Raw genomic sequence first — 25159 nt, 5'->3', positions numbered from 1 at the left:
GGCATCCTGGGAAGCCTGAGACTAGCTCCCAGGAGTCTGGGAGAGGCTAGAAACACGCCTACTCCCACGGGAGGAGAACCAGGAAGTGCAAAGAAGAATAGAAAAATAAAAGGTAATTAAGGCGATTTAAATTTTTTTAAACGGCATGTCAGCATCTAGGCAAGGAAGAGAATACATACAGATATTGTTCAAAATTTGGGTGGAACCCCGCTTTAAGGATTTAGAGAAGATCTGTAAAGAAGAGTGGACAAAATCCCTTCTGAGATGTGTGCAAACCTGGTCACCAACAGAAACGTCTTACCTCTGTGATTACCAACAAGAGTTTCTCCACCAAGTAAGAAGTCACGTTTTGCTTGGGGATCAAATATTATTTTACTCACTGAACTGCAACTCAATTTATAACATTGGTATCGTGTTTTTTCTGGATTTTTGGTTGATATTCTGTCTCTATAATTTAAAATACATCTATGATAAAAATGGTAGACCCTTAATTTCTTTGTAAGTGAGCAAACTTACAAAATCTGCAGGGGATCAAATAATTATTTTCCCCACTGTGTGTGTCTATATATATATATATATATATATATATATATATATATATATATATATATATATATCTATCTATTGTATATATAGTATACAGTATATAAAATGCTCACCACATATGCAGGCTCCTCTTCATTCATATGTTGCATAATTGTTGTGCTTTACTGTTCTTCTCTTTCAATGCAGTTCGCTTAACAGACGCACTATGTTACTAATAAATCTTATCTCAGCAGCTTTCTTTTTTATCAGGGTTGCTGACAGTGATGCTATAGGCCGACAATTCCTATGACATAGGATTGTTTATAATTCTACCCTTTTCTGGTGGTCTTCTTTCCATTTATGCAGGGGAGCCAGAGTTTCGCTACATGGCGGGAGCCCATGGAAATGAAGCCTTAGGAAGGGAACTCCTACTTTTGTTGATGCAGTTCCTCTGTCAGGAGTACAAGGCAGGCAATAAACGCATTTTACGGCTCATCCAAAACACCCGCCTCCATTTCCTCCCATCTGTCAACCCTGATGGATATGAGAAGGCTGCAGAATTGGTGAGCAAATTCATGTCAGACAGGTCCATCATGACATGTGCTATATTTATTAGATCCATATGTTTATGGTACACATTGGAGAAAATATTTTGTACAATGTGTTAATCTCTAAAGAAAATAAAAGCAGAAATATGGTGTTTTAATTAGCATAAACCTTTTCTTTATGCAATAATGGTTTGGATTATCAAAAACAACTTTTTTGCAGAATATTAGTAAGCAAAAAATGATGCTGTAATTATGACAGTCAGCATGTGTTCAGTTGACTATACAGAGCCAGATTTTGGTGTGTAATAAGGAAATCATATATTCCGCTCTCTCCAAATCATCATGAAGCACCCATAGTGAGTGAATCACCATACTGAAATTGTTTTTTTTAAAAAATATAATCAAATATATGCACAGATGACTGTTCTCAGTGGGCTGCTAAGTAAAATGGATTTATACTCCGACTTTTTCCCATCTTCTGGAAAATTATTGTGACCCTTAAGACAATTATTTGTCTGTTTGTCATGTCTGTATTTTTTTCGTTTGCATCCCAGCACATACATTAACCTACATTGTGATGACATGCATTGACATGTTTAGATATGTTGCATTTTTATAAGGATCTTTAAATAGATTTGAATGGAAAACTGAAGGTCAATGTATCCAATATAGAACATGCAGGAATCTCCAAATGATGAAAACACTATCATTGTATACAGTTGTGCTAATAAGTTTACATACCCCGGCAGAGTTTATGATTTCTTGGCCATTTTTCAGAGAATATGAATAACACAAAAACTTTTCTTTCACTCATGGTTAGTGTTTGGCTGAAGCCATTTATTATCAATGAACTGAGTTTATTATTTTTAAATCATAATGAAAACAGAAACTATCCAAATGACCCTGATCAAAAGTTTACATACCTCAGTTCTTAATACTGTGTATTTCCCCCTTTAACTTGAAGTCTTTTGTGGTATTTGTGGATGAGGCTCTTTATCTTCTCAGATGGTAAAGCTGCCCATTCTTCTTGGCAAAAAGCCTCCAGTTCCTAGAAATTCTTGATCTGTCTTGCATGAACTGCACATTTGAGATCTCCCCAGAGTGGCTCAATGATATTGAGGTCAGGAGACTGAGGTGGCCACTCCAGAACCTTCACTTTATTCTGCTGTAGCCAATGACAGGTGGACTTGGCCTTGTGTTTTGGATCATTGTCATGTTGGAATGTCCAAGTACGTCCCATGTGCAGCTTCCTGGCTGATGAATGCAAATTTTCCTCCAGTATTATTTGATAACATACTGCATTCATCTTGCCATCAATTTTGACCAAATTTCCTGTGCCTTTTGTAGCTCACACATCCCCAAAACATCAGCGATCCACCTCCATGTTTCACAGTAGGAATGGTGTACCTTTCATCATAGGCCTTGTTGACTCCTCTCCAAATGAAGTGTTTATGGTTGTGGCCAAAAAGCTCAATTTTGGTCTCATCACTCCAAATGACTTTGTACCAGAAGATTTGAGGCTTGTCTCTGTGCGGTTTGGCGCATTGTAAGCAGGATACTTTGTGGCATTTGCATAGTAATGGCTTTCTTCTGGGGACTCGACCATGCAGCCCATCTTTCTTCAATTGCCTCCTTATTTTGCATCTTGAAACAGCCACACCACATGTTTTCAGAGTGTCCTGTATTTCACCTGAAGTTATTTGTGGATTTTTCTTTGCATTCTGAACAACTTACCTGAACAACTTACCTGGCAGTTGTGGCTGAAATTTTAGTTGGTCTACCTGACCGTGGTTTGGTTTCAACAGAACCCCTCATTTTCCACTTCTTGATAAAGTTGGAACACTGCTGATTGGTATTCTCAATTCCTTGGATATCTTTTTATATCCCTTTCCTGTTTTATAAAGTTCAACTACATTTTCCCACAGACCCTTTGACAATTCTTTTGCTTTCCCCATGACTCAGAATCCAGAAACGTTAGTGCAGCACTGGATGAAAGATACAAGGGTCTGTCAGGAGTCCAGAAACTCATTGACCTTTTATACACACACACACTGATTACAAGCAAACAGATCACAGGTGAGGATGGTTACCTCTAATAGCCATTCAAACCCCGTTGTGTGCATGTTATAATGCCAAAATCACCAGGGTTTGTAAACTTTTGATCAGGGTCATTTGGGTAGTTTCTGTTTTCATTATGATTTAAAAAGAGTAAACACAGTTGATTGGTAATAAATGGCTTCAGCTAAACACTAACCATGAGTGAAAGAAAAGTTTTTGTGTTATCATTCATATTCTCTGAATAAATTCTGCCAGGGTATGTAAACCCATAAGCACAACTGTACCCTATGTCATTAGTTACATATGCACTTGTCACAAGCAGTCAGTGGCAGCATGCAGGGCACCGAACGCATGAAATTCAATGGGGTTGTTTTTTTTAAGCACATGATTAGAGCCTGAGGCTCTAATTGGCTTAAAAAAGGGCGGGCTCGGGGCGTAGAGCACTGCACCCCGAGCCCACCCACTTGTGTGACATCAGCCTTTTATAATATTCGCTAATGTCTTCCCGCTTCTCCTCCCAGCCAATCAGGAAGTGGGTCCTGAAACCCGAGACCTGATTGGCCAGGAGTCCTAAGACACGATTGGCCGGGAGGAGAAGCAACTGCCGGGACTCAGGAGGAGATGCAGGGGGGAAGCCGCGACCTGGATGGGGTAAGTGCGGGGCTGGTGGTCGGCTTGGCGGACGGGCAAGTGGGCGATTGATCGAGTGACAGGGGGTGGGTGGGGGGAATGAGGGGGCCAGGTTTGTTTGCCTCCCCTCAAAAAATTGAGCACCAGCCGCCACTGCAAGCAGTTATTGAATATTTGGATTAATTGTTGATAATGGAGTGCCATTACATTAGTACTTTCCACAGAGCCGGATGCATGATACATGTCTTTACTCTGGGTGGTACACAAAAGGTGTAGTGGATGAAGCCCAGTAGTATAAGGCCTCTTGCACATGGGAGTAAAAAATGCTGCATTTTTTACTTATTTGAAATGAAATGCATTGTTGTCTATGGAACCATGCACACAGCTGAGTAAAGATCTGTAATACAGCATTGAGTACAGAGAAGTAAAACAAAAATAGAATATTTTACATTTGAGTGCAGTAATTTACTCGTATACGTGTGTTTACTTGTCTATATGTTTACGTGAGTATAAATTAGTAAATTACAACAAGGTCCTAGGTGTAATCCTGGACTCTGAACTAACCTTTCGACCCCACATTCTATCGCTATCCAAAGCTTGCCGCCTCTGTCTTCGCAACATCTCCAAGATACGCCCCTTCCTAACCAATGACACCACAAAGCTTCTAATCCACTCCCTGGTCATCTCCCGCCTTGACTACTGCAACTCCCTCCTCATTGGTTTACCTCTAAATAGGCTATCCCCACTTCAGTCCATCATGAACGCTGCGGCCAGGCTCATCCACCACACAAACCGCTCAGCGTCTGCTACACCCCTCTGCCAATCCCTCCATTGGCTGCCACTCAGTCACCGAATTAAATTCAAGATACTAACTATAACTTACAAAGCCATCCACAACCTGGCCCCCAGCTACATCTCTAACCTAGTCACAAAATACCAACCTAATCGTTCTCTTCGCTCCTCCCAAGACCTCCTGCTCTCAAACTCCCTTGTCACCTCATCCCATGCTCGCCTCCAGGACTTCTCCAGAGCCTCCCCCATCCTCTGTAATGCTCTACCCCAATCCGTCCGATTTTCTCTTTATCCACTTTCAGACGATCCCTGAAAACTCATCTCTTCAGAGAAGCCTATCTGGCCCCCGCCTAACAACTGTACATTTATCTTCTCAATCAGCACATCACCCACAGTTATTACCTCTTGTATCTCTTGACCTTCCCTCTTAGATTGTAAGCTCTAAGGAGCAGGGCCCTCTGATTCCTACTGTATCAAATTGTATTGTATTTGTACTGTCTACCCTCAAGTTGTAAAGCGCTACGTAAACTGTTGGCGCTATATAAATACTGTATAATAATAATAATAATAACACTGGCAATGAAGAAGAATTTTACTTGTCTATACACTTACACACCTTTACTCGCCTATACTCAGGTCTTTACACAGTTTTTTTTTTTACTTCCTGTCAACAATGTCCTGAGTAAACATCAGTAAATTATTACACCCATGTGCAACTGGCCTAAGAGTTACATTTCTGTTTTATTCGTATTAGATCAGAAAAGAATGATGTTTCAATGTATTGTTTGCAATGTTTACAGGGCTCAGAATTAGGTGGATGGTCACTGGGCCGCTGGACGTCCGATGGGATTGACATAAACAACAATTTTCCAGACTTGAACACGTTGTTGTGGGAGTCAGAGGACCGCCCCAGGAATCTTCGCAGGGTCCCTAATAATCACATTCCAATCCCTGACTGGTATCAGTACCAGAATGCCACGGTGAGATTGGAAATAAACTTAAGTGGGCTTATTGGAAAAAAAACTTCAAAGGACTGCATTAGTGGTCGAACTGAGTGACCTCTGTGACACTTCTATTTTTTTTCTATAGTTATATGACTCTTCCATTGTACATCTATGGTTCTGTGACTCTTATATTGTATCTCTATGGTTCTGTGACTCTTCCTATGTATATCTATGGTTCAGTGGCTTTTCCATTGTACCTATATGGTTCTGCCACTCTTTCATTGTGTATCTGTAGTTCTGCAGCACTTCTCATGTACCTCCATGGCTCTGTGACTTTTCTTTTGTACCTCTGTAGCTCATTGACAATTTCATTGTAGCTATTGGATTCTTCCATTGGGGCTCTTTAGTTCTCTGACTTTTCCTTTGTATCTGTGTGTTTCTGTTGGTTTATGGTTGTGACTCCTCTGTTGTACTTTTTTGGTGCTATGACTCTCTTCTTTTGTACCTTTTGTGGTTCCCTGACTCTTCTTTTTTTACTTGCATGTTTGTGTGACATTTCTCTGATTACTCTGCGCATGTGTGACTTTTCTCTTGTACCCCTTTGGTTATGTGACTCTTCTCTTGTACCCCTGTGGTTATGTGACTCTTCTCTTGTACTACTGTGGTTGTATAACTTCTCTATTACCGCTGTGGTTATGTGACTCTTCTCTATTACCTCTGTGGTTGCGTGACTCTTCTTTTGTACTGTACCTCTTCATTTTTTGCGGCTCTTCACTTGTATCACTCTGGTTATGTGACTCTTCTCTTGTACCTCTGGGGTTGTATGACTCTTCTCTATTACCGCTGTGGTTATGTGACTCTTCTCTATTACCTCTGTGGTTGTGTGACTCTTTTCTTGTACCTCTGTGGATGTGTGACTTTTCTCTTGTACCCCTGTGGTTGTGTGGCTCTTCATTGTTAGCTCCGTGGTTGTGTGAATCTTCTCTTGCATTTGTGTAGATGTGTCATTTTTCTCTTGAACCTCTGTGGTTGTGTGACTCTTCTCTATTACCTCTGTGGTTGTGTGACTCTTTTCTTGTACCTCTCTGGTTTTGTAATTTTTTTTCTAGTACCTCTGTGGTTGTGTGACTCTTCTCTATTACCTCTGCAGTTGTGTGACTCTTCTCTATTACCTCTGTGGTTGTGTGACTCTTCTCTATTACCTCTGTGCTTGTGTGACTCTCCTTTTGTACAGTACCTCTGTGGTTGTGCAGCTTTTCACTTGTATCTCTGTGGTTATGTGACTCTTCTCTTGTGCCTCTGTGGTTGAGTGACTCTTCTCTTGTACCTTTGTGGTTGTGTGACACCTCTCTTGTACCTCTGTGGTTGTATGACTCTTCTCTATTACTGCTTTTTTTCTAGTACCTCTGGGGTTGTACGACTATTCTCTATTACCGCTGTGGTTATGTGACTCTTCTCTATTACCTCTGTGGTTGTGTGACTCTTTTCTTGTACCTCTGTGGATGTGTGACTTTTCTCTTGTACCCCTGTGGTTGTGTGGCTCTTCATTGTTAGCTCCGTGGTTGTGTGAATCTTCTCTTGTATTTGTGTAGATGTGTCATTTTTCTCTTGAACCTCTGTGGTTGTGTGACTCTTCTCTATTACCTCTGTGGTTGTGTGACTCTTTTCTTGTACCTCTCTGGTTTTGTAATTTTTTTTCTAGTACCTCTGTGGTTGTGTGACTCTTCTCTATTACCTCTGTAGTTGTGTGACTCTTCTCTATTACCTCTGTGGTTGTGTGACTCTTCTCTATTACCTCTGTGGTTGTGTGACTCTCCTTTTGTACAGTACCTCTGTGGTTGTGCAGCTTTTCACTTGTATCTCTGTGGTTATGTGACTCTTCTCTTGTGCCTCTGTGGTTGAGTGACTCTTCTCTTGTACCTTTGTGGTTGTGTGACACCTCTCTTGTACCTCTGTGGTTGTATGACTCTTCTCTATTACTGCTTTTTTTCTAGTACCTCTGGGCTTGTGTGACTCTTCTCTATTACCTCTGTGTTTGTGTGACTCTTCTTTATTACCTCTGTGGTTGTGTGACTCTTCTCTTGTACCTCTGTGGTTGTGTGACTCATCTCTTGTATCTCTGTGGTTCTGTGATTATTCTTCTATACCTCTGTGTTTGTGTGACTCTTCTTTATTACCTCTGTGGTTGTGTGACTCTTCTCTTGTACCTCTGTGGTTGTGTGACTCTTCTCTTGTACCTCTGTGGTTGAGTGACTCTTCTCTTGTACCTCTGTGATTGTGTGACACCTCTCTTGTACCTCTGTGGTTCTGTGATTATTCTTCTTTACCTCTGTAGTTGTGTGACCATCCTCCTGTACCTCTGTAGTTGTGTGACTCATGATTGTTGCCTCTGTGGTTCTCTGACTCTTCTCTTGTACCTCTCGGTTCTGTGACTCTTTTCCTGTACCTATGTTGGTCTGTGACTTTATTGTACCTGTTTTATTTTCTCTCTGTGGTCCTTTTGTGTTTCCTAAGCATGTACTAGGTAAACTCCAAATGGTTCTATATAGTGCTGATGTCTAATTACTACATTATTAGTTTAGGCACTCTTCAGGAATCCCAACCAACTGTTATACAAACACATTCTTATTTAGCATACTGATTCCATCAAAAGTCTAAAACAATACAATGTGTGGACATTGAAAGTGTCAGGAGCTACCGTTAACTAGAGCTGTTCTTGCCATTAGGCACAGTGAGAATCCTTTCTCTGCCAGCCCCCCCCCATGTCTGGTATGAGCATGAAACAGGTTTTTCACCTCCTTTTCTGGCACTCAGCTACGTCCTGCTACCATGGACACGGAGGAAACAATACAGGAACAGCCAGAACTGTGAGAGTCTAGGGATTAGTACTGGTAGGCATTCAAGTACTGCATCGTGAAGTGGAATGAGGCCACTTATGCCTCACATATTGCCCACCATTGTGCCAAACAAGAACAAGAAATGTGCTTGTTATTGGTATACAGCATTTCCACACATAACTACTTATTCTTGTTTAATAAACTTGACTTTTTCTCAGTATAATTATTTTTCTTTTTTAAGTGCTTCAACGTGGGATGAAGTCTCTGCCAGATTGTTGATCTATTTTAGTTTATCTCAGTAATGAAACTTTATATAGCTTGCATGGTAATTAAGGCAGTGAAGCTTTTTTCTTAAGCTTCAAACATCTAGGATAATTTACTAACAAAAAGTTATGAACAAAAGCTTTTCATCTTGTGCATCTTGTGGTGGTTGTGGTCTGCTGGTTAAATTGGTATGTTTATGTCTATTCTGTCTTTTGTTAATCTTTTTATGAAAGAAATACATCTTTTGGGTCTTTAAAAAGCAGAAAAATGTTGCTTCAAAATGGTGCAGTCATTGCCTCCTAAGCCATAACTAGTGAAGGAATAGAACCTCTGTTTTTAATGCTGTCGGTTTCCCAGTTTGGGAGATTCACCTTTTCTATTTGTCTTGGTTGCCATTTTCACTGAGGCTAAAAGTGAGGGAAAAGCCAACATTTTGAGTATTAGATTAGGAATAGAGGGGGATCTTGCAAGAGGGACATTTGTTCCATTAGCAACTGTCTATGAGGAGATTTTCCTCACTTTGGAGAAGTTTTCTCTCACTTCCTATCTATTAGCAGGTTACTGAATAATTATGAGCTGGAAGCTTGTTGTTTCAGCAATTAGCTTTACTTTCATGGAGAAACACATTACATGCCTTTTATCATCATGGAGACAGACAGGAAGGGAACACTAACGAGTGCACACTTAGTTACAGAGGGTACTTCCTCTCATATCATAGAATACATGAACTATACACTATAATACTACAGCACCACCTGCTGGCATAGATAGGTATAATGCATATCTATATATATAGTCAGTTTATAAGCAACTTTACATTACATGTTGTTGTTCCTCCCACACCCCTTCTCAACAGCATGTGCTTTGTCAAATTATATTCAGCTTCTTCTGGATATAATTATAATGTTCCTTCAATAAAGGCTTGGTGAGTGCATCAGCAGTCATCTTCTCTAATGGGCAATATTGAATGTCAATAACACCTTGGTCTTGATTGTCCCTCAGTTGGTGATACTTGACATCAATGTGTTTGGTCTTAGGATTGACCCTTTCTGATTGCGTAAGCTTTATACATCCCTGGTTGTCTTCAAAAATGGGAATTGGTTTTGACATGTGTATCCCATATGACATGCGTGTGCTGCTGCAATGTACTCATCTTCAGTTGAAGATAGAGCGACAGTTGCTTGCTTTCTACTAGACCAACTTATGGGTTTGCAGTCTGTGCAGTCCCCGGCCCAATCAGTATCCACATACCCGACCAGTTTTGGATTGGATGTTGCTGGTAACCGTAACTTCATCTGAATGGTTGCTTTGAGGTACTGCATCACTCTTTTTTTTGCATTCCAGTCAAGCTGACAGGGAGCTGAGACTTTTCTGCCTAGGTCTTGTCACAGTGGCAACATATAGCAGCTTACCGATTGCTCTGCGATACATGTCATTGTTGGGTAGCACGTTTTCTGCTTCATTGCTCTTTAGATAGCCTGGTTCCATAGGAGTTTTCACTTCCTTTGCATATGGAATTGTTTCATCTTCTCCTCTCTCTATTTGGATTCCCAGATAGTAGCTAATGTTCCCTAGCTCTTTGATTTCAAAATTTTCTTTTGTACATTTGTATTGATTAAGCCACTTTGTTTTTCACAACTACAGTAGCTCATTGCTTTTGTACCTGTAGGTGGCAATAGAGACCCGTGCTCTCATCACATGGATGGAAAAGATCCCTTTTGTACTGGGAGGAAACCTGCAAGGTGGGGAGCTGGTGGTGTCATATCCCTTTGACATGGTGCGTTCACCATGGAAGACCCAGGAATATACAGGAACACCAGATGATCATGTGTTCCGATGGCTAGCCTATTCGTACTCCTCCACCCATCGGCACATGACTGACTCCAGCCGAAGGCCCTGCCACGCTGAAGACTTTAACAAAGAGGAGGGCACTGTAAATGGGGCTTCATGGCACACAGTGGCTGGCAGTAAGTGCACTTTCTCTATTAAATTCATTAAAGTGATTGTAAAGGCTTGTTTTTTTTTTAAACAACAAACTTCTTATACTTACCTCCTCTGTGCAGTTGGTTTTGCATATAGCAGCCGGGATCCTCCTCTTCTTGGGTCCCTTCTGCTGTTCCGAGTCCCTCCCTCCTTTAAGTGCCCCTCAGGCAGCAACTTGCTACAGGGGTCACCCAAGCCAAGTCAGAGCTCCGTGTATCCATTCAGACATGGAGCCCCAACCTGGCCCTGCCCCTCTCTCCCCTGATTGGCTGGCTAAGGAGCCAATAGCGCCGCTGCTCTGTCTCAGCCAATCAGGAGGAGTGTACTGGATGGCTGAGGGGATCATGGACATCGCTGGAGAGAGATGGGGCTCAGATAGGTCATTGGGGGGTGCTGGGGGGGCTGCTACGCACAGAAGGTTTTTTATCTTAATGCATAGAATGCATTAAGATAAAAAAAACCTTCTGCCTTTACAACTCCTTTAAATGCAGCACTCACAAATATGTTCTCATCATTCAGTGAAAATATAATTTGGGTCCAAAAAGTCCAGGATGGTGTCATCATTTCAGGAACAGAAGGTTTTTTGGTTTAGCTGTATCAAACCTGAATTGGGTAATGGAATGGACTTTTAAACTGTAAAAACTGCACAAGTCTTACTTTCAGGCTGACAAAAACCAGGAAAATACCTCAAAAAGTTGAGATGAGGTGCTGGACTTGGATCTTTAATACATCAAAATAGAAGATGTTGGTTGGGCTTCATGACAAAAGCTTGGATGTTCTAGCAAGATGCCAGGGGCCCTCCCAAGGCCTCCTAAATTGAGAACTCCACACATAATTGACGAAAAAAGCACCGAACAGTTGTCTCAGGGGTCGAAAAGGTGCATAAAGGATATCCAATGTGTTTTGGGGTTGACAACCCATTGGGTCAATGTTTTCTATTGATATATAAATTTTAGGTAGTGATGTATAATAGTCATGATGATGGGGGACTGTCGGCCTCTGAAAAGCATTGACTATCTTTTATACACATTTCATGGCCCTGCTATACTCTACAATAAATAATCAAATGGTAAGACGACCGCTTAAATGATAAGACAACCGCCTGGAGCTCTTTTTGTCAATTTTGTGTAAAAAAAAAAACAGGAAAATTACCTCCTATTTGTTAGATCAGGTTATAACTTGCCATTATGGTACATAATTTACCATTCGAAGTATGAAATAAATAAAAGAGCATAAGCTGACAATTGCAATTTCTCTTCCCCTCTGCCCATCAAGCTGACTATACAATAAAATGAGACCTTTATTTTATTTATAGAGCTACCCTCATAGGAGCTGCTGGTTAGGATGTGTCCTCTGTTCTATACCTTGTCTTCTTTAACAACTTCAACCCCTTCCGATACATTAGGTTTGAGTGTACAAAGTATGCAATAGCTCACAAAATACTACATCAAAGTAAACAGGCATTGAACCTGATATAGTTGGTAAAGAAGTAAGTTTAAAAATGGATTAACAATGGTAATAACACAATCGGCATCCAGATCAGCATAAAGAGTAGCAAGGTCACCTAAAGTGCAGCTCCACTTCTCCTCCTTGCCCCGGTGTGTCTCTTGGGAATTACAGTGCCAAGGGTCCATAAGCTCCATTTTTTGGCTGCCGTCTTGAACTCTAACTTCCATGATCCTTAGCACTCTGCATAGAAGTCTATGGGCTGACTTGTTGGCTTGAGGGGATAGTGCAGCATAAGCCGGCTTCTGTTGGACAGGGTGGCATAGACACAGGCTGAATGTCGGCCAGTTTTTTTTTTGAGCCGGCCGATGTCTCCTGACATTTGGCCCATGTGCAACCCGGTTTTAAAGTGGAAGTAAACTTCCATGCATGATTTTTACCCATAGGTAAGCATAGATTAAGGTTTACCTATGGGTAAGGTACTGAAAATATAGAATAGATAACACATGTATGTGAGTTGAAGCTGCGCACCCCGGTTCGTTTAATTGAATGGGAAATCTCTCAAAGGGTTTTTTAGCAGCAAAGTAGGTGTTCAAATCAAGTGACAATGATTTTATTAAAACTTGATAGTTCTTTATTTATATCATGGTATCAAAAAAGGGGGATAATATAGTATAATTACATGGGGAATCCCACTTTGAGGGATTTCCCATTCAGGTACTGAAAATATCTCCTAAACATGCACCGTTTAGGAGATATTTACTTTAAATGCAGCTGATGATGTCACCGTCACGTGCACTCTGAAGCAACAGCATATCCGTGCCATTTCTTCAGAGTCCTGTGCCGTAAACGCACATGCACGGGAGTGACATCATCAGGGCTCCGGCACCCCCAGAGTCCGCGGCCCCGGAAGGAAGACAAGGTGAAGATGGAAGCGCCTTCAGGTAAGTTTCACATAATGTTAGACAAGAAACCACGCTAGTGTACCAGTATAAATGAATAATGTAAACAAAGCAGCAGCTTGAAGTGAGATACACACAATAATAGATAGGAAATGAGAGAAGTTGCGCTAAATAGTAATATTTGGGACTATTTAGTGCAGCTTCTCTCATTTTCTAAGTTTCACATAATGTGCTAGTATGCAAAGCATACTAGCACATTATAACATTACACATTATAACATTGCCTTGCAGTTTAAAAGAAAAAAAAAAAGCCAACGGTTTAGTACCGCTTTAACTATATGGCATCCTGCTGTGTTGGTATGCATTGATAATTGTTGGAAATATTGTATTTTTGTGCAGTGCATAATGTTGCTGTAGAGCATAACAATGCACTGCAGCACATAGGAATTACAGGCAGTTGGAGAAGAAAGAATAAAATCAAACTCTGCAATGCATTTTATCAATGCTTCACAATGCATGTCAACGTGCTGACCTGGACATTTTATAGATAGGCAACTCCTATCCTCATACTGATTAGTGGTTCCAAATTAATAATAACTACTGCAGTAGGGAACAGACACAAAAGATACGCTCAGCATCTTTCCAAATAACTGTTCTCCTTTATTATGATGCAATTGAAGTTTTCATACACATGATTACGTAGCTATCACATTAATATTACAATTGTATGTTTATGGTAACAAGGGGCGTAACATAGGCAGGCTAATTCTAATCAGGACTCGAAGGAATGCAAACATGTAATTAAAACATTATTAATGCCGTGTGTACAGTGAGGGCAGTGTGCAATACATACAAAATAGAATACAATTATATACAGAACGTACAAATTTCCTTTACAGCGCATTCACAACGCATCACAGCTAGCGCACTTTAGTTGCACAATAACGCGTGTATGGGTGTGAATGAGCCCCAAATTTGCCTTAATAAGAAACACTGGTATTTACTCAATGCATTATTCTTCATACTGTTACCGGCCTTCCCGAGGGCTCCTCCAGCAATGGGTGGTCATGTGGATAACAATGTACACAGTTAATTCATTCCACACACTACAATGCTCAACAAACAAGAAAAATCTAATAAGACAAAGGATCCTTGTATTTTATGGGGCCACCTGTTGAGCCAGCATAAATTTGCTTCGTTCTCGAATCCAAGCAAATAACAGACTCAATGGAAACTTCAGTCTATAACCATCCTATTTACATTTAATGGTACATTAAATGGCGGTTATTAAAAACAGCTGCGTGAAAAATCAACAAAGACACAATAAACATACTAACAATCCAACTGGGTTTAATTATATGTCCTCTGCATTACTTACTAGAGTCTCTTTGCTGTACATAGTCCATAGATGTGTGTTGGAGAAGAGAAAGATTTCCCAAGCACGTTAACAGCAGAATAAAAAGTATATATCTAGAATAATCGGCCTGTCCTTCATTTAGTAAAGGATTTGACATTGTTTGTGTTTATTTGTAACCCCCCCACCTGCGATTTCTTAAATCCCAATAGAAATATCACACCTTTTTACCTCTTGGTGCTCATGTTATGATTTGAGACTGATTTGTGCTTTAAAACTAATTAAAATACCACTAAAATGCTGCTTCCTGCACTCACATTGCAGTGCTCTATGCTGGCAGTGCTGAGTAACGGCCACACCCTTGATTGTATGTTCTTTCATAAAAAAGGGGAGTGGGCATGTCATACCAGGTCTGTTACTGAGTGCTGATTAGTGAGTCTAAGGGGTTGATTTTGCTAAAGGCAAATAGACTGTGCCTCTCCTCCCTCTTCCTAGGCCAATAGGATTGCTTCTCTTTTTGGCCAATCAGGAAATGGGTCTGTAAAAATAGGTCCTATATAGTCCCTATAAGTCATTGGATGATATTTACCAGTGTCTGTCTATAAAAGTAATATTTGTTTTGAGTAGACTTTAAATAAATGTAATATAAAAAAAAAAAAAAAACCATGTAATAGTGGGACTTTAATTTGTGCCTCAAAATGGTAAATCACACAGTTAAAAGTTCATTTCGTTTTTTTACAACAATTTTAAATATAAATCCAACACAATATGTAGTTAAAAATGTATGTTGTGCAAGGCTCAATACATTATACAAAGTTGTGTAAAGTATATGAGAACAGATCGATATATGTAGGTCAAAGCGTTTCGCTGTGTTCCCCACTTCCTCAGGGCCAGTTGACACCGGATAATACCAAAAATACATAATAAAATGAAATATAAAAAAAAAAAACACAATCTTAACACATGTTAATACAATTCATTCACAAAAGAAAAAACAAGCATTATTTGAAAACAAGATTGTACAATGCTATGCCCTATCCTGCTTGAAGAAAGACAAGGATAAAGAGAAGAAAAAAAAAATACAGGGAAAGAGAAATACAGGGGGGAAAAAATAACTACATATTCACCCTTCCAAAAAAGAACAAATTCCAATCCCAGGAATCCAAGGTAGACCTGACACATCCAAGTCTCTGACAGCCCTTGGGGAGAAGAGAACCCAAATGACAGGAACCAGGCTAGGGTGACATCATGGATAAGGAGTTGTATGCTGTGTATTAAATTAATGAAATTGATGATTGAAAAGTAGATTTTTTTTTCTTTCAAACTCTATGCGGTTTATTGTTTTTCCCCCTGTTTTTTCCTTTCCTTTTTTTTTTTTTCCTCTTTATTTCCTTGCCTTTCTTCAAGGAGGATAAGGCGTAGTATTGTGAAATTTTGTTCTCCTGGTTTTCAAATAATCATTTTTTTTAATTTTTTGAATGAATTGTATTAATATCGGTTAAATTGATGATAGGCAACTCCTATCCTCATATTGATTAGTGGTTCCAAATTAATAATAACTACTGCAGTAGGGAACAGACACAAAAGATACGCTCAGCATCTTTCCAAATAACTGTTCTGCTTTATTATGACGCAATTGAAGGTTTTTATGCACATGATTACGTAGGTATCACATTAATATTACAATTGTACGTTTATGGTAACAAGGGGCGTTACATAGGCAGGCTAATTCTAATCAGGACTCAAAAGAATGTAAACATGTAATGAAAACATTATTAGTGCTGTGTGCATAGTGAGGGCAGTGTGCAATACATACAAAATAGAATACAATTATATACAGAACTTACAAATTTCCATAACAGTCTCCCCTCTTTTGATCAATATTTTGATCACTAACCATACCTGCTATCACCTTTAGCCTGGAACCTCCACACGCTTAGGTGGAGATAGTCCTGGCCAAAGAGGCTAAAACTCCATTGTGGAGAAAATAATAGCTGAGCAACTTTTTCATTACAAAATGACTTTTCATTGTGAAAAACAAATGAGTAAGCACTTGATTTTATGGCACCATGGTCACTTCACCACAACACACGTTTTTCGCACCTGCCTCTTGGGCCGGGCCTTTTGTCCAGGACCAGGGGAAATTTTTATGCCTGGCTGGAGGGCCGGCCATTGTTTAGCACAATGGCCACTTTCACTCTCCCATCTCACTATCTTCCCCACTCTTTCTTTTACCCCTGTTTGTCACTTTTTTGTCTTTTTTTGGTTGTCTTTGTATACACGTTTTGTCACTGTGTGGCGAGTAGGGTGTGGGTCCTCGGGCCTACTTTGAAAGTCTTGGGAGGGGGTGGACATAGGCCTTTTGGCTTGGTTCGCCCTCTCCTTTGAGGGGTCTCCCTTCGGGGGAGCCCCACTGTACTTGGGTCGGTCTGCTTCGGCAGACCTTCCAGTTGTGGGGGTCCACCAGGTTTCGGCCAGATGGACCCTTTGTCTGAGTACCTCAGTCCCTGTCTGGAGCCTAACGCCCCGGGGGATCAGGGTAAGGTCCTTCCCTAGTGGAGGACTCTGTACACCCATTGCACGTTTTTGTGTTTCACTCTCTATGTGTGGGCACTTTTTTTTGGCACCGGGTGGAAGTTTTTGAGGTGTGTTTTGCACGCCACTGGCTTTTCAATAGAGTGAAAAACAAATGATTGATAAGACATATTTACAGAGTACTGGCTGTACACTCCTGTGACCAGAATGGCCTTCTAGCTGAATTGTGAGCATGCTGACTTATCAGCATATGTGAACACAAACAATTCTACATAAAATGGAAGACGTACAAAAGACAAAATATGACTTCAACATGGCTAAACTACTTTTCAAATATATATATCCCTTACAATTAAAGTAATTTAATCAAAAAGTCCCCTAGACTGTGATCACAAGAGGGAAACAAATCAAACACAGAGATTTCTTTAATTTAGACATTTTTGCAGTGTCTGGTGTGGATCCAGGTGACTTTTCCTTCAAGTTTTGCAAAAACTGTACATGAAATAGATGCTATATTGAGTCTCCAAACATTTCCTTATATATATATAAATGTCTCTTAACAATCCACAAGTCACCTGGCTTTAGTTTTAGATCCTTCCAAACTTTTAGGATCTGGAATTGGGGAGAAAATACATAAATGAGTTTGTCAAAAAACTTTAAAAGATCATCAGCATTCTCCGTGAGATCCGAATGGAGGACTTCAGCTGCTGAGACAAAATATAAGCAAGTGAGTAACACACTCCCAAACCAAATCCCATAGGGAGAGAGTCCAACATCCCCCTTAGGGGCTTCATAAAATATAAGAAAACATTCAGGCAAAAGTTTTCTAGTTTCTTACTCTACTTTTTCTGCTACATTGTAGACAGTAAGGGGTGTAAAAATAAAACCTCAAAACTTCTAGTAAGGACTCCCCTATAAAAATGATTTCCCCTGTTACTCTCTGTACTTTCTGGCACTCTGTACTTACAAACTACTTCTGATAACACTTTTTACTGTGGCCTTTGCAGTAGCATTTTCCACTGGACATCCAAAAAACATGTCCATACAGACAAAATGCATACTTGTAAGATCCTAACTTGGGCATCTGGATATATCTTTTTTGTGATCTCTGGAAGGGATGTTCAGCTTTTGGTAACATCTTTGGTAACAGGTAAAACAAGAAGTGGTATGTTATAAAAACAACTGTGGAGAACCCTGGCTCTATCCCACGCTCATTTACTAAGGCAGCCATAACTGCTTGTGACTGATGACATGTGTCAAGCTGGAGGGAAAAGAGTGGCTGGCAGACATAAATGATCACCTTTTCCAAAGTCCTATTTCATAAGAAGTTGCCCCCTGTGGACCACTTGTTCTTCTCGTTCTGGGGTCCTTAAAGTTGAATTATTAATCCCAGCTATACTGGGCCAGAACTAGGGTGGAATCTGTGAGTTGCACAGACCCATCAAGTGTCTGGGGCTGTAAATGCAGCATCCTTAGTCACTTGGTCTGCTTCCATGTGTGAAAGTTAATATGGCTACCTCAGCAAGAACCTGGAAGGCTGAAAATAGCCAATCAAATTAACTTGGCATGCTTGGTTGGTTTACCTGCCGAAGTAAAAACAAACTTCTGGCCCTTCAAATGGAACAAAAAGCTCTCTATATCTCGACTATCTATATAAATATACACTCTTTTTGTATCTCACAGGCTTTGCTAAAACATGGAGCTCTGCTTCTTGAGCTGGGGAAAAATGATCCAATGACTTTGAATACAGAGTATCCTTCTGGGTGATAAACTGCACACTTAAATCTACAAAAAATGTAATATCTGGGTCTTCAGGGAGTGTGTCCTGCACTGGGCTCACAGCAACTGATTCCTACACCATCAATTTAACACATGTGTCTTTTCCTTTCTTTTGAATAAATGTACGCGTTTTTCATTGTTAGATTTGTACATAAACAAACTCATATTTTAAACCTTTCATTAGACAAACATTTAGTTAGCTGTATATTTGCTGCGCAGAATGTCGGACCATTAAAAATTAAATGTTTGACAAAAACAATATCTAACTTTGTCTAATAGCACCTTTGCATAAAAGCTACAGCTCTGATATATCGGGGTGAACCCTTCATTACTGGGTCCAGCTTCCATAAATATATTACAATGGCTTGTTTTCTATCATGCTATTTGTGTAAGAACTCCAGTTTCATGTTTCAAAAGACAACTTTTTCCTGCCAATATTATAACAAATGATAACAATCCCCTGCGGTCATGCAGAGATGTCCATAAATCCAAAATATTCTTTTGCTTATACCACTGTACTTACAAGGAAAAGGGGCACATCATTTCACAAATCACATTTCACAAATCCACACATTCTGCTTTGGATTTCAAAAATAAACAAAAACAAAAGGACCAAGAATCTGTATGATGGACCAGAAAGCATCAAAAACTATAAAACAACTGGCTGCAGGTGGCATCTATCCTAACAGGGTGTGTGGACTTGATGTGATGGGTCTGTTATATTTAAATTTTATTTAATATTACTCTTACATCATGGACCGCACATCAAGTTATTAATAACAACCTTAACATTTCATTTTTGTAGAAGAACTTCTTATGTATTCCATCCATCTTGGCTTTGTTAAATATTATGGCAGCTTTATTCCAAATAACAACCTCATCTTAACCTTTTTTTCTCTCAATAAGGGCTTATTGTATAAATGTAAAATTACAAAATTGTTATCTTAATCTAAACTAATCCCATTTTTACAAATTTCCCCAATAACCTGGATTTCATTTCCAACCAAAGGTTGTCTAAACCAGTTTCAATATATCTATATTATTAATAAAATTGTTAAACTCATATTAGAAATGAATACTCATTATTACTTAATTTTACTTAATTTCCCTTTTTAAATCCACTATCAAAGGATATTCAATTTGTGTAATACACGGTTAAATGTAACCTTCATTTTACCATGTTTGGAAAACAGATTCAAAATAATTGTGATCACATTGTTTACCATTAGATTCGTTAACCCGGCACATTTTGTTATAAATGTTTTGTCTAAAAAAACAGAAATTGGCAATGGTGTCTTTCCAGCTTATCACTGACCTCTCATCCCAGCCACATTTCTTTCAGGAGAGCGCAAAGGAGGGGGTCCCAGCATTCGCACACACACCAATATCTCTCTCACTTTCTTTTAACTCTTTAATATTTTCCTGCCTAAATTCTGCATTCCTTATTTTGTTCAGATATCTTTTATATCTAGCTTCTATGATCAGATGGGCAGCCAGAGTGCTCATCCCATCTTCCCTCTCTGACAACATATAAAGTATTCTGTTTTACCTCTCATTTCTCTGTTTCTGATTCTAATAGTTGTAGTGCCGGACCCCAAATTCATCCCACAACTTAACATGAAAAGGTCCCTTTCTGTCTAGTGTTAATGTCACCCTTGATCCATCCTGCTCACATAGATAGCTGTTTCTCTAGCTGTTTACTCTGCATGATTCTTAGTCCCTGTGGACCTTGGTAACCCAATAACCCATTGTGGATCCCTGTCCACTCTAACCATTAATCTAGGGGCTCAGTATAGGCGGAACCGCACCTTTGGTTCATATATAGCGCTCCTCTTGTGCTGAGCATTTTTGAGGGTCTCTTACCCTTCATTCCCTTACTTAATTCAATGCCCATAATGACTGGCCAGTCTTCTCTACATGTGCCTATACTCTCTTGCCTCTAAACTACTTTATCTAGCAGATTTACTACATATACCTGTGAACAGCACTATTCTTCCCTTTCTTATCTATAGCACTCCGATGGACAATAGACAGGGACAACATAACATATAACCACCAATCAATACAGTTCGATTAAGGGGAGTAAAATAGGTACCCTTTGTCCCGAAAATGCCTTACCGATCAAGGAAGTCTGATAACTCAAATGTAAGCAAAAGGCTTACCTCAGCCGGATGATTATCAGAAATTCCCGGATCGTCTCAAGCTCCTCGTTTCTGATACTCAGGGTCACCTGGAATCCCCTCCTAAGGCAAAGCTCGCCATGCTTTCAAATAATCATTTTTTTTAATTTTTTGAATGAATTGTATTAATATCGGTTAAATTGATGATAGGCAACTCCTATCCTCATATTGATTAGTGTTTCCAAATTAATAATAACTACTGCAGTAGGGAACAGACACAAAAGATACGCTCAGCATCTTTCCAAATAACTGTTCTGCTTTATTATGACGCAATTGAAGGTTTTTATGCACATGATTACTTAGGTATCACATTAATATTACAATTGTACGTTTATGGTAACAAGGGGCGTTACATAGGCAGGCTAATTCTAATCAGGACTCAAAAGAATGTAAACATGTACTGAAAACATTATTAGTGCCGTGTGCACAGTGAGGGCAGTGTGCAATACATACAAAATAGAATACAATTATATACAGAACTTACAAATTTCCATAACAATATATATTGTATTTTATGCATGTTTTTTATTGCTGCCTTCAGGTATCAATGACTTCAGCTACCTCCACACCAACTGCTTTGAGATTTCCATATATCTGGACTGTGACAAGTACCCACATGAGAGTGAATTGGCTGAACAGTGGGAAAATAACAGAGAATCTCTGATTGTCTTCATGGAGCAGGTAACTATATAACCTCCTGAAGAGTGTGATAACCACAGCATCTAGTGCCTCATATACGGAATGTGTAGCTAGAATGCTGGCATATGGTGTCAATAAATACACAGTATAACTCCAACCTTTGATATCTGTGAAAACTTAATGCCATGTTCTCGTATTGGTAAATGTATGGAACAAGTAAGAAAGGAGGACCCTCACCTTGCCAACGTCCAAATAATAGAAAAAAGGATTGAGAAAGTAGAATGTACAGTGGTACCTTGGATTACGAGCATAATTTGTACCAGAAGAATGCTTGTAATCCAAAGCACTCGTATATCAAAGCGAGTTCCCCCATAGGAAATAATGGAAACTCAAATAATCCGTTCCACAGCCACTGCTTGTCTATGTAGTACCGCATGTGGCCAGAGGTGTGGGGGCGCGGGAGACACTCGGAAACTCTCGGAGATGCTCTGCAATGGAGTGTTCCAAGTGTCTCCGAGCATCTCCGAGCATCTCTCAGTGTCTCCGAGCGTCACCGGTGCCCCGGCACCTCTGGCCAAATGCCGTACTGCACACCCCAGCGGCTTGGATCCTGCTCGTCTTGCAAGACAACGCTCGCAAAGCGAGTCAGGATTTTAAAAACAAAAAAAAGCTCGTATTGCGAAATGCTCATAAACAATGTTACTTGCAATCTGAGGTTCCGCTGTACTTTCTCCAAAAAAAAGTGGACTCTGTGGGCACAACATGTGGCAGTACGTGTAAAAAAATACAATATTTATTACAATTGTTAAAACAACACACATAATAATTACAACACCCTCTACTTAACAGTAGGTCAACGGATACCCAATTACAGACATGGAGGCATCTGGGGGACACTCCAGCCATATAAGACATATAGAAATCCATCAATATAGAAGACAATATATGTAGATATCAAGAGTCAAGTCCATAACTCCTCCATGCACGCTCGTATGAATGGAGGAGTTATGGACTTGACTCTTGATATCTACATATATTGTCTTCTATATTGATGGACTTCTATACATCTTATATGATTGGATCAATGCCTCCATGTCTGTAATTGGGTACCTGTTGACCTCCTGCTGAGTAAAGGGTGTAAATGATTTTATTATGGGTGTTGTTTTAACAATAATTGTAATAAAGATTGTATTTTCTTTACACGTACTGCCTCATGTTGTGCCCACAGAGTCTGCTATTTTTGGAGAAAGTACATTCTACTTTCTCAATCCGTTTTTCTATGGAAAATGTAGTGACATCTGGGGGCACCAGTAAATACATTTTGGCAGCTTCTGGTATTGGTAAATGAATCACACCTTGGACTCTTTGAAAAATATAATGTGAGCCATTGGTATACTGTCTGTTGTGGACCATATAATGCAGATTTCCTATGGTTGAAGATACCAACTAGTGGCAACAGTATATACAGTTGTGCTCAAAAGTTTGCATACCCTGGCAGAAATTGTGAAATTTTGGCATTTATATTGAAAATATGACTGATCATACCAAAAAAGTGTCTTTTATTCAAGGATAGTGATCACTTGAAGCCATTTATTATCACATCGTTTTTTGGCCCCTTTTAAAATCATATTGATAACAGAAATCACCCAAATGGCCCTGATGAAAAGTTTACATACCCTGGAATGTTTAGCTTCGGTACAGACACAGAAGGTGGCACACACAGGTTAAAATGGATATTAAAGGTTAATTTCCCACATCTGTAGCTTTTTAAGTCGCAATTATTGTCTGTGTATAAATAGTCAATGAGCTTGTTAGCTCTCACATGGATGCACTAAGCAGGCTAGATACTAAGTCATGGGGAGCAGAAAAGAACAGTCAAAAGACCTGCGTAAAAAGGTAATTAAACTTTACAACGATAGAAAAGGATATAAAAAGATATCCAAAGCCTTGAATATGCCAGTCCGTACTGTTCAATCATTTATTAGGAAGTTGAAAATTTGGGGATCTCTTAATACCAAGCCAAGATCAGGTAGATTAAGAAAGATTTCAGCTACAACTGCCACAGGAATTGTTCGGGATACAAAGAAAAACCCCACAGGTAACCTCAGGAGAAATACAGGCTGCTCTGGAAAAAGGTGGTGTGGTTGTTTTTAAGGAGTACGATGATACTTGAACAAAAAAGTTCTGCATGGTCAGGTTGCCAGAAAGAAGCATTTACTGTACAAGTTCCACAGAAAAGCCTGGTTACAATATGCCCAACACCACCTAGACATGCCTCATTGGGCTTTTTTGGGGCATTGGCGCAGTAAAGGCTTCCTTCTGGCAGCTCAACCATACAGCTCTTTTTTGTTCAAGTATTGTTGAATTGTGCTCCTTAACCGGTTCCCGACTGCCGCATATACATATACGTCGACAGAATGGCACGGCTGCACAAATGGGCGTACCTGAACGTCCCTTTGAATTTGAATTTGCCATCCGTGAGTAGGATCGTGGGTATCGCGGACACGGAGAGGAAGAACAGGGAAATGCTATTGTAAATAAGCATTTCCCCGTTCTGCCTAGAGACACTGTCACTGATCACAGATCCCTGTAATCGGGAGCAGTGATCAGTGATGTGTCACACGTAGCTCCTCCCCCCACAGTTAGAATCACTCCCTAGGACACACTTAACCCCTACAGCACCACCTAGTGTTAACCCCTTCATTGCCAGTCACATTTACACAGTAATCAATGCATTTTTAATCGCCCTGATCACTGTATAAATGTGAATGGTCCCAAAAATGTGTCAAAATTGTCCGATGTGTCCGTCATAATGCCGCAGTCATGATAAAAATCGCTGATCGCCGCCATTACTAGTAAAAAAAAAAAATATTAATAAAAATGCCATAAAACTATCCCCTATTTTGTAGACGCTATAACTTTTGCGCAAACCAATCAATAAACGCTTATTGCGATTTTTTTTACCAAAAATATGTAGAAGAATACGTATCGGCCTAAACTGAGGAAAAAAAATGTTTTTTTATATATTTTTTGGGGATATTTATTATAGCAAAAAGTAAAAAATAATGCGTTTTTTTCGAAATTGTCACTATCTTTTTGTTTATAGCGCAAAAAATAAAAACCACAGAGGTGATCAAATACCACCAAAAGAAAGCTCTATTTGTGGGAAAAAAGGATGTCAGTTTTGTTTGGGAGCCACGTCGCACAACCGTGCAAATGTCAGTTAAAGCGACGCAGTGCCGAATCGCCAAATTGCAAAAAGTGCTCTGGTCTTTGACCAGCCAAATGGTCCGGGGCTGAAGTGGTTGGAAACAACCACACCATCTTCTTGGAGAGCAGCCTGTATTTCTCCTGCGGTTACCTGTGGGTTTTTCTTTGTAGCCTGGGCAATTCTTTCGCTAGTTGTGGCTGCAATCTTTTTTTTGGTCTACCTGACCTTGACTTGGTATCAAAAGAGCCCCAAATTTTCCACTTCTTAATAAGGGATTAAACAGTACTGACTGGCATATTCAAGGCTTTGGGTATCTTTTTTTATCCTTTTCCATCTTTATAAATTTCCATTACTTGTTACACAGGTCTTTTGACTGTTCTTTTCTACCTCCTCATGACTCAGTGTCTATCCTGCTTAGGGCATCCATGTGAGAGCTAACAAACTCATTGATTATTTATACACAGACACTAATTGTGATTTAAAAAGCCACAAATGTGGGAAATGAACCTTTAATTTCCATTTTAACCTGTGT

At 39.7% G+C, this 25159-nt stretch overlaps 1 protein-coding gene across 1 annotated transcript in view; it reads left to right on the top strand.

Annotated features, from left to right (window-relative positions):
- The window catches only part of CPXM2 (carboxypeptidase X, M14 family member 2), a 181840-nt gene that overhangs the window by 132468 nt on the left and 24213 nt on the right, over positions 1-25159 (top strand). Inside the window, exons 10-13 of the mRNA XM_073595649.1 lie at positions 892-1088; positions 5354-5533; positions 10268-10565; positions 21319-21458. Of these exons, the coding sequence (XP_073451750.1) occupies positions 892-1088; positions 5354-5533; positions 10268-10565; positions 21319-21458 (815 nt within the window). The remainder of the gene's footprint in view (positions 1-891; positions 1089-5353; positions 5534-10267; positions 10566-21318; positions 21459-25159) is intronic.

The sequence above is a fragment of the Aquarana catesbeiana genome, linkage group LG08 (genome assembly GCF_042186555.1).
Source record: "Aquarana catesbeiana isolate 2022-GZ linkage group LG08, ASM4218655v1, whole genome shotgun sequence".
In the NCBI taxonomy this organism is placed as follows: Eukaryota; Metazoa; Chordata; class Amphibia; order Anura; family Ranidae; genus Aquarana; species Aquarana catesbeiana.
The sequence above is the reverse complement of the archived record's forward strand: the minus strand, read 5'-3'. Positions and strand labels throughout refer to the sequence as shown.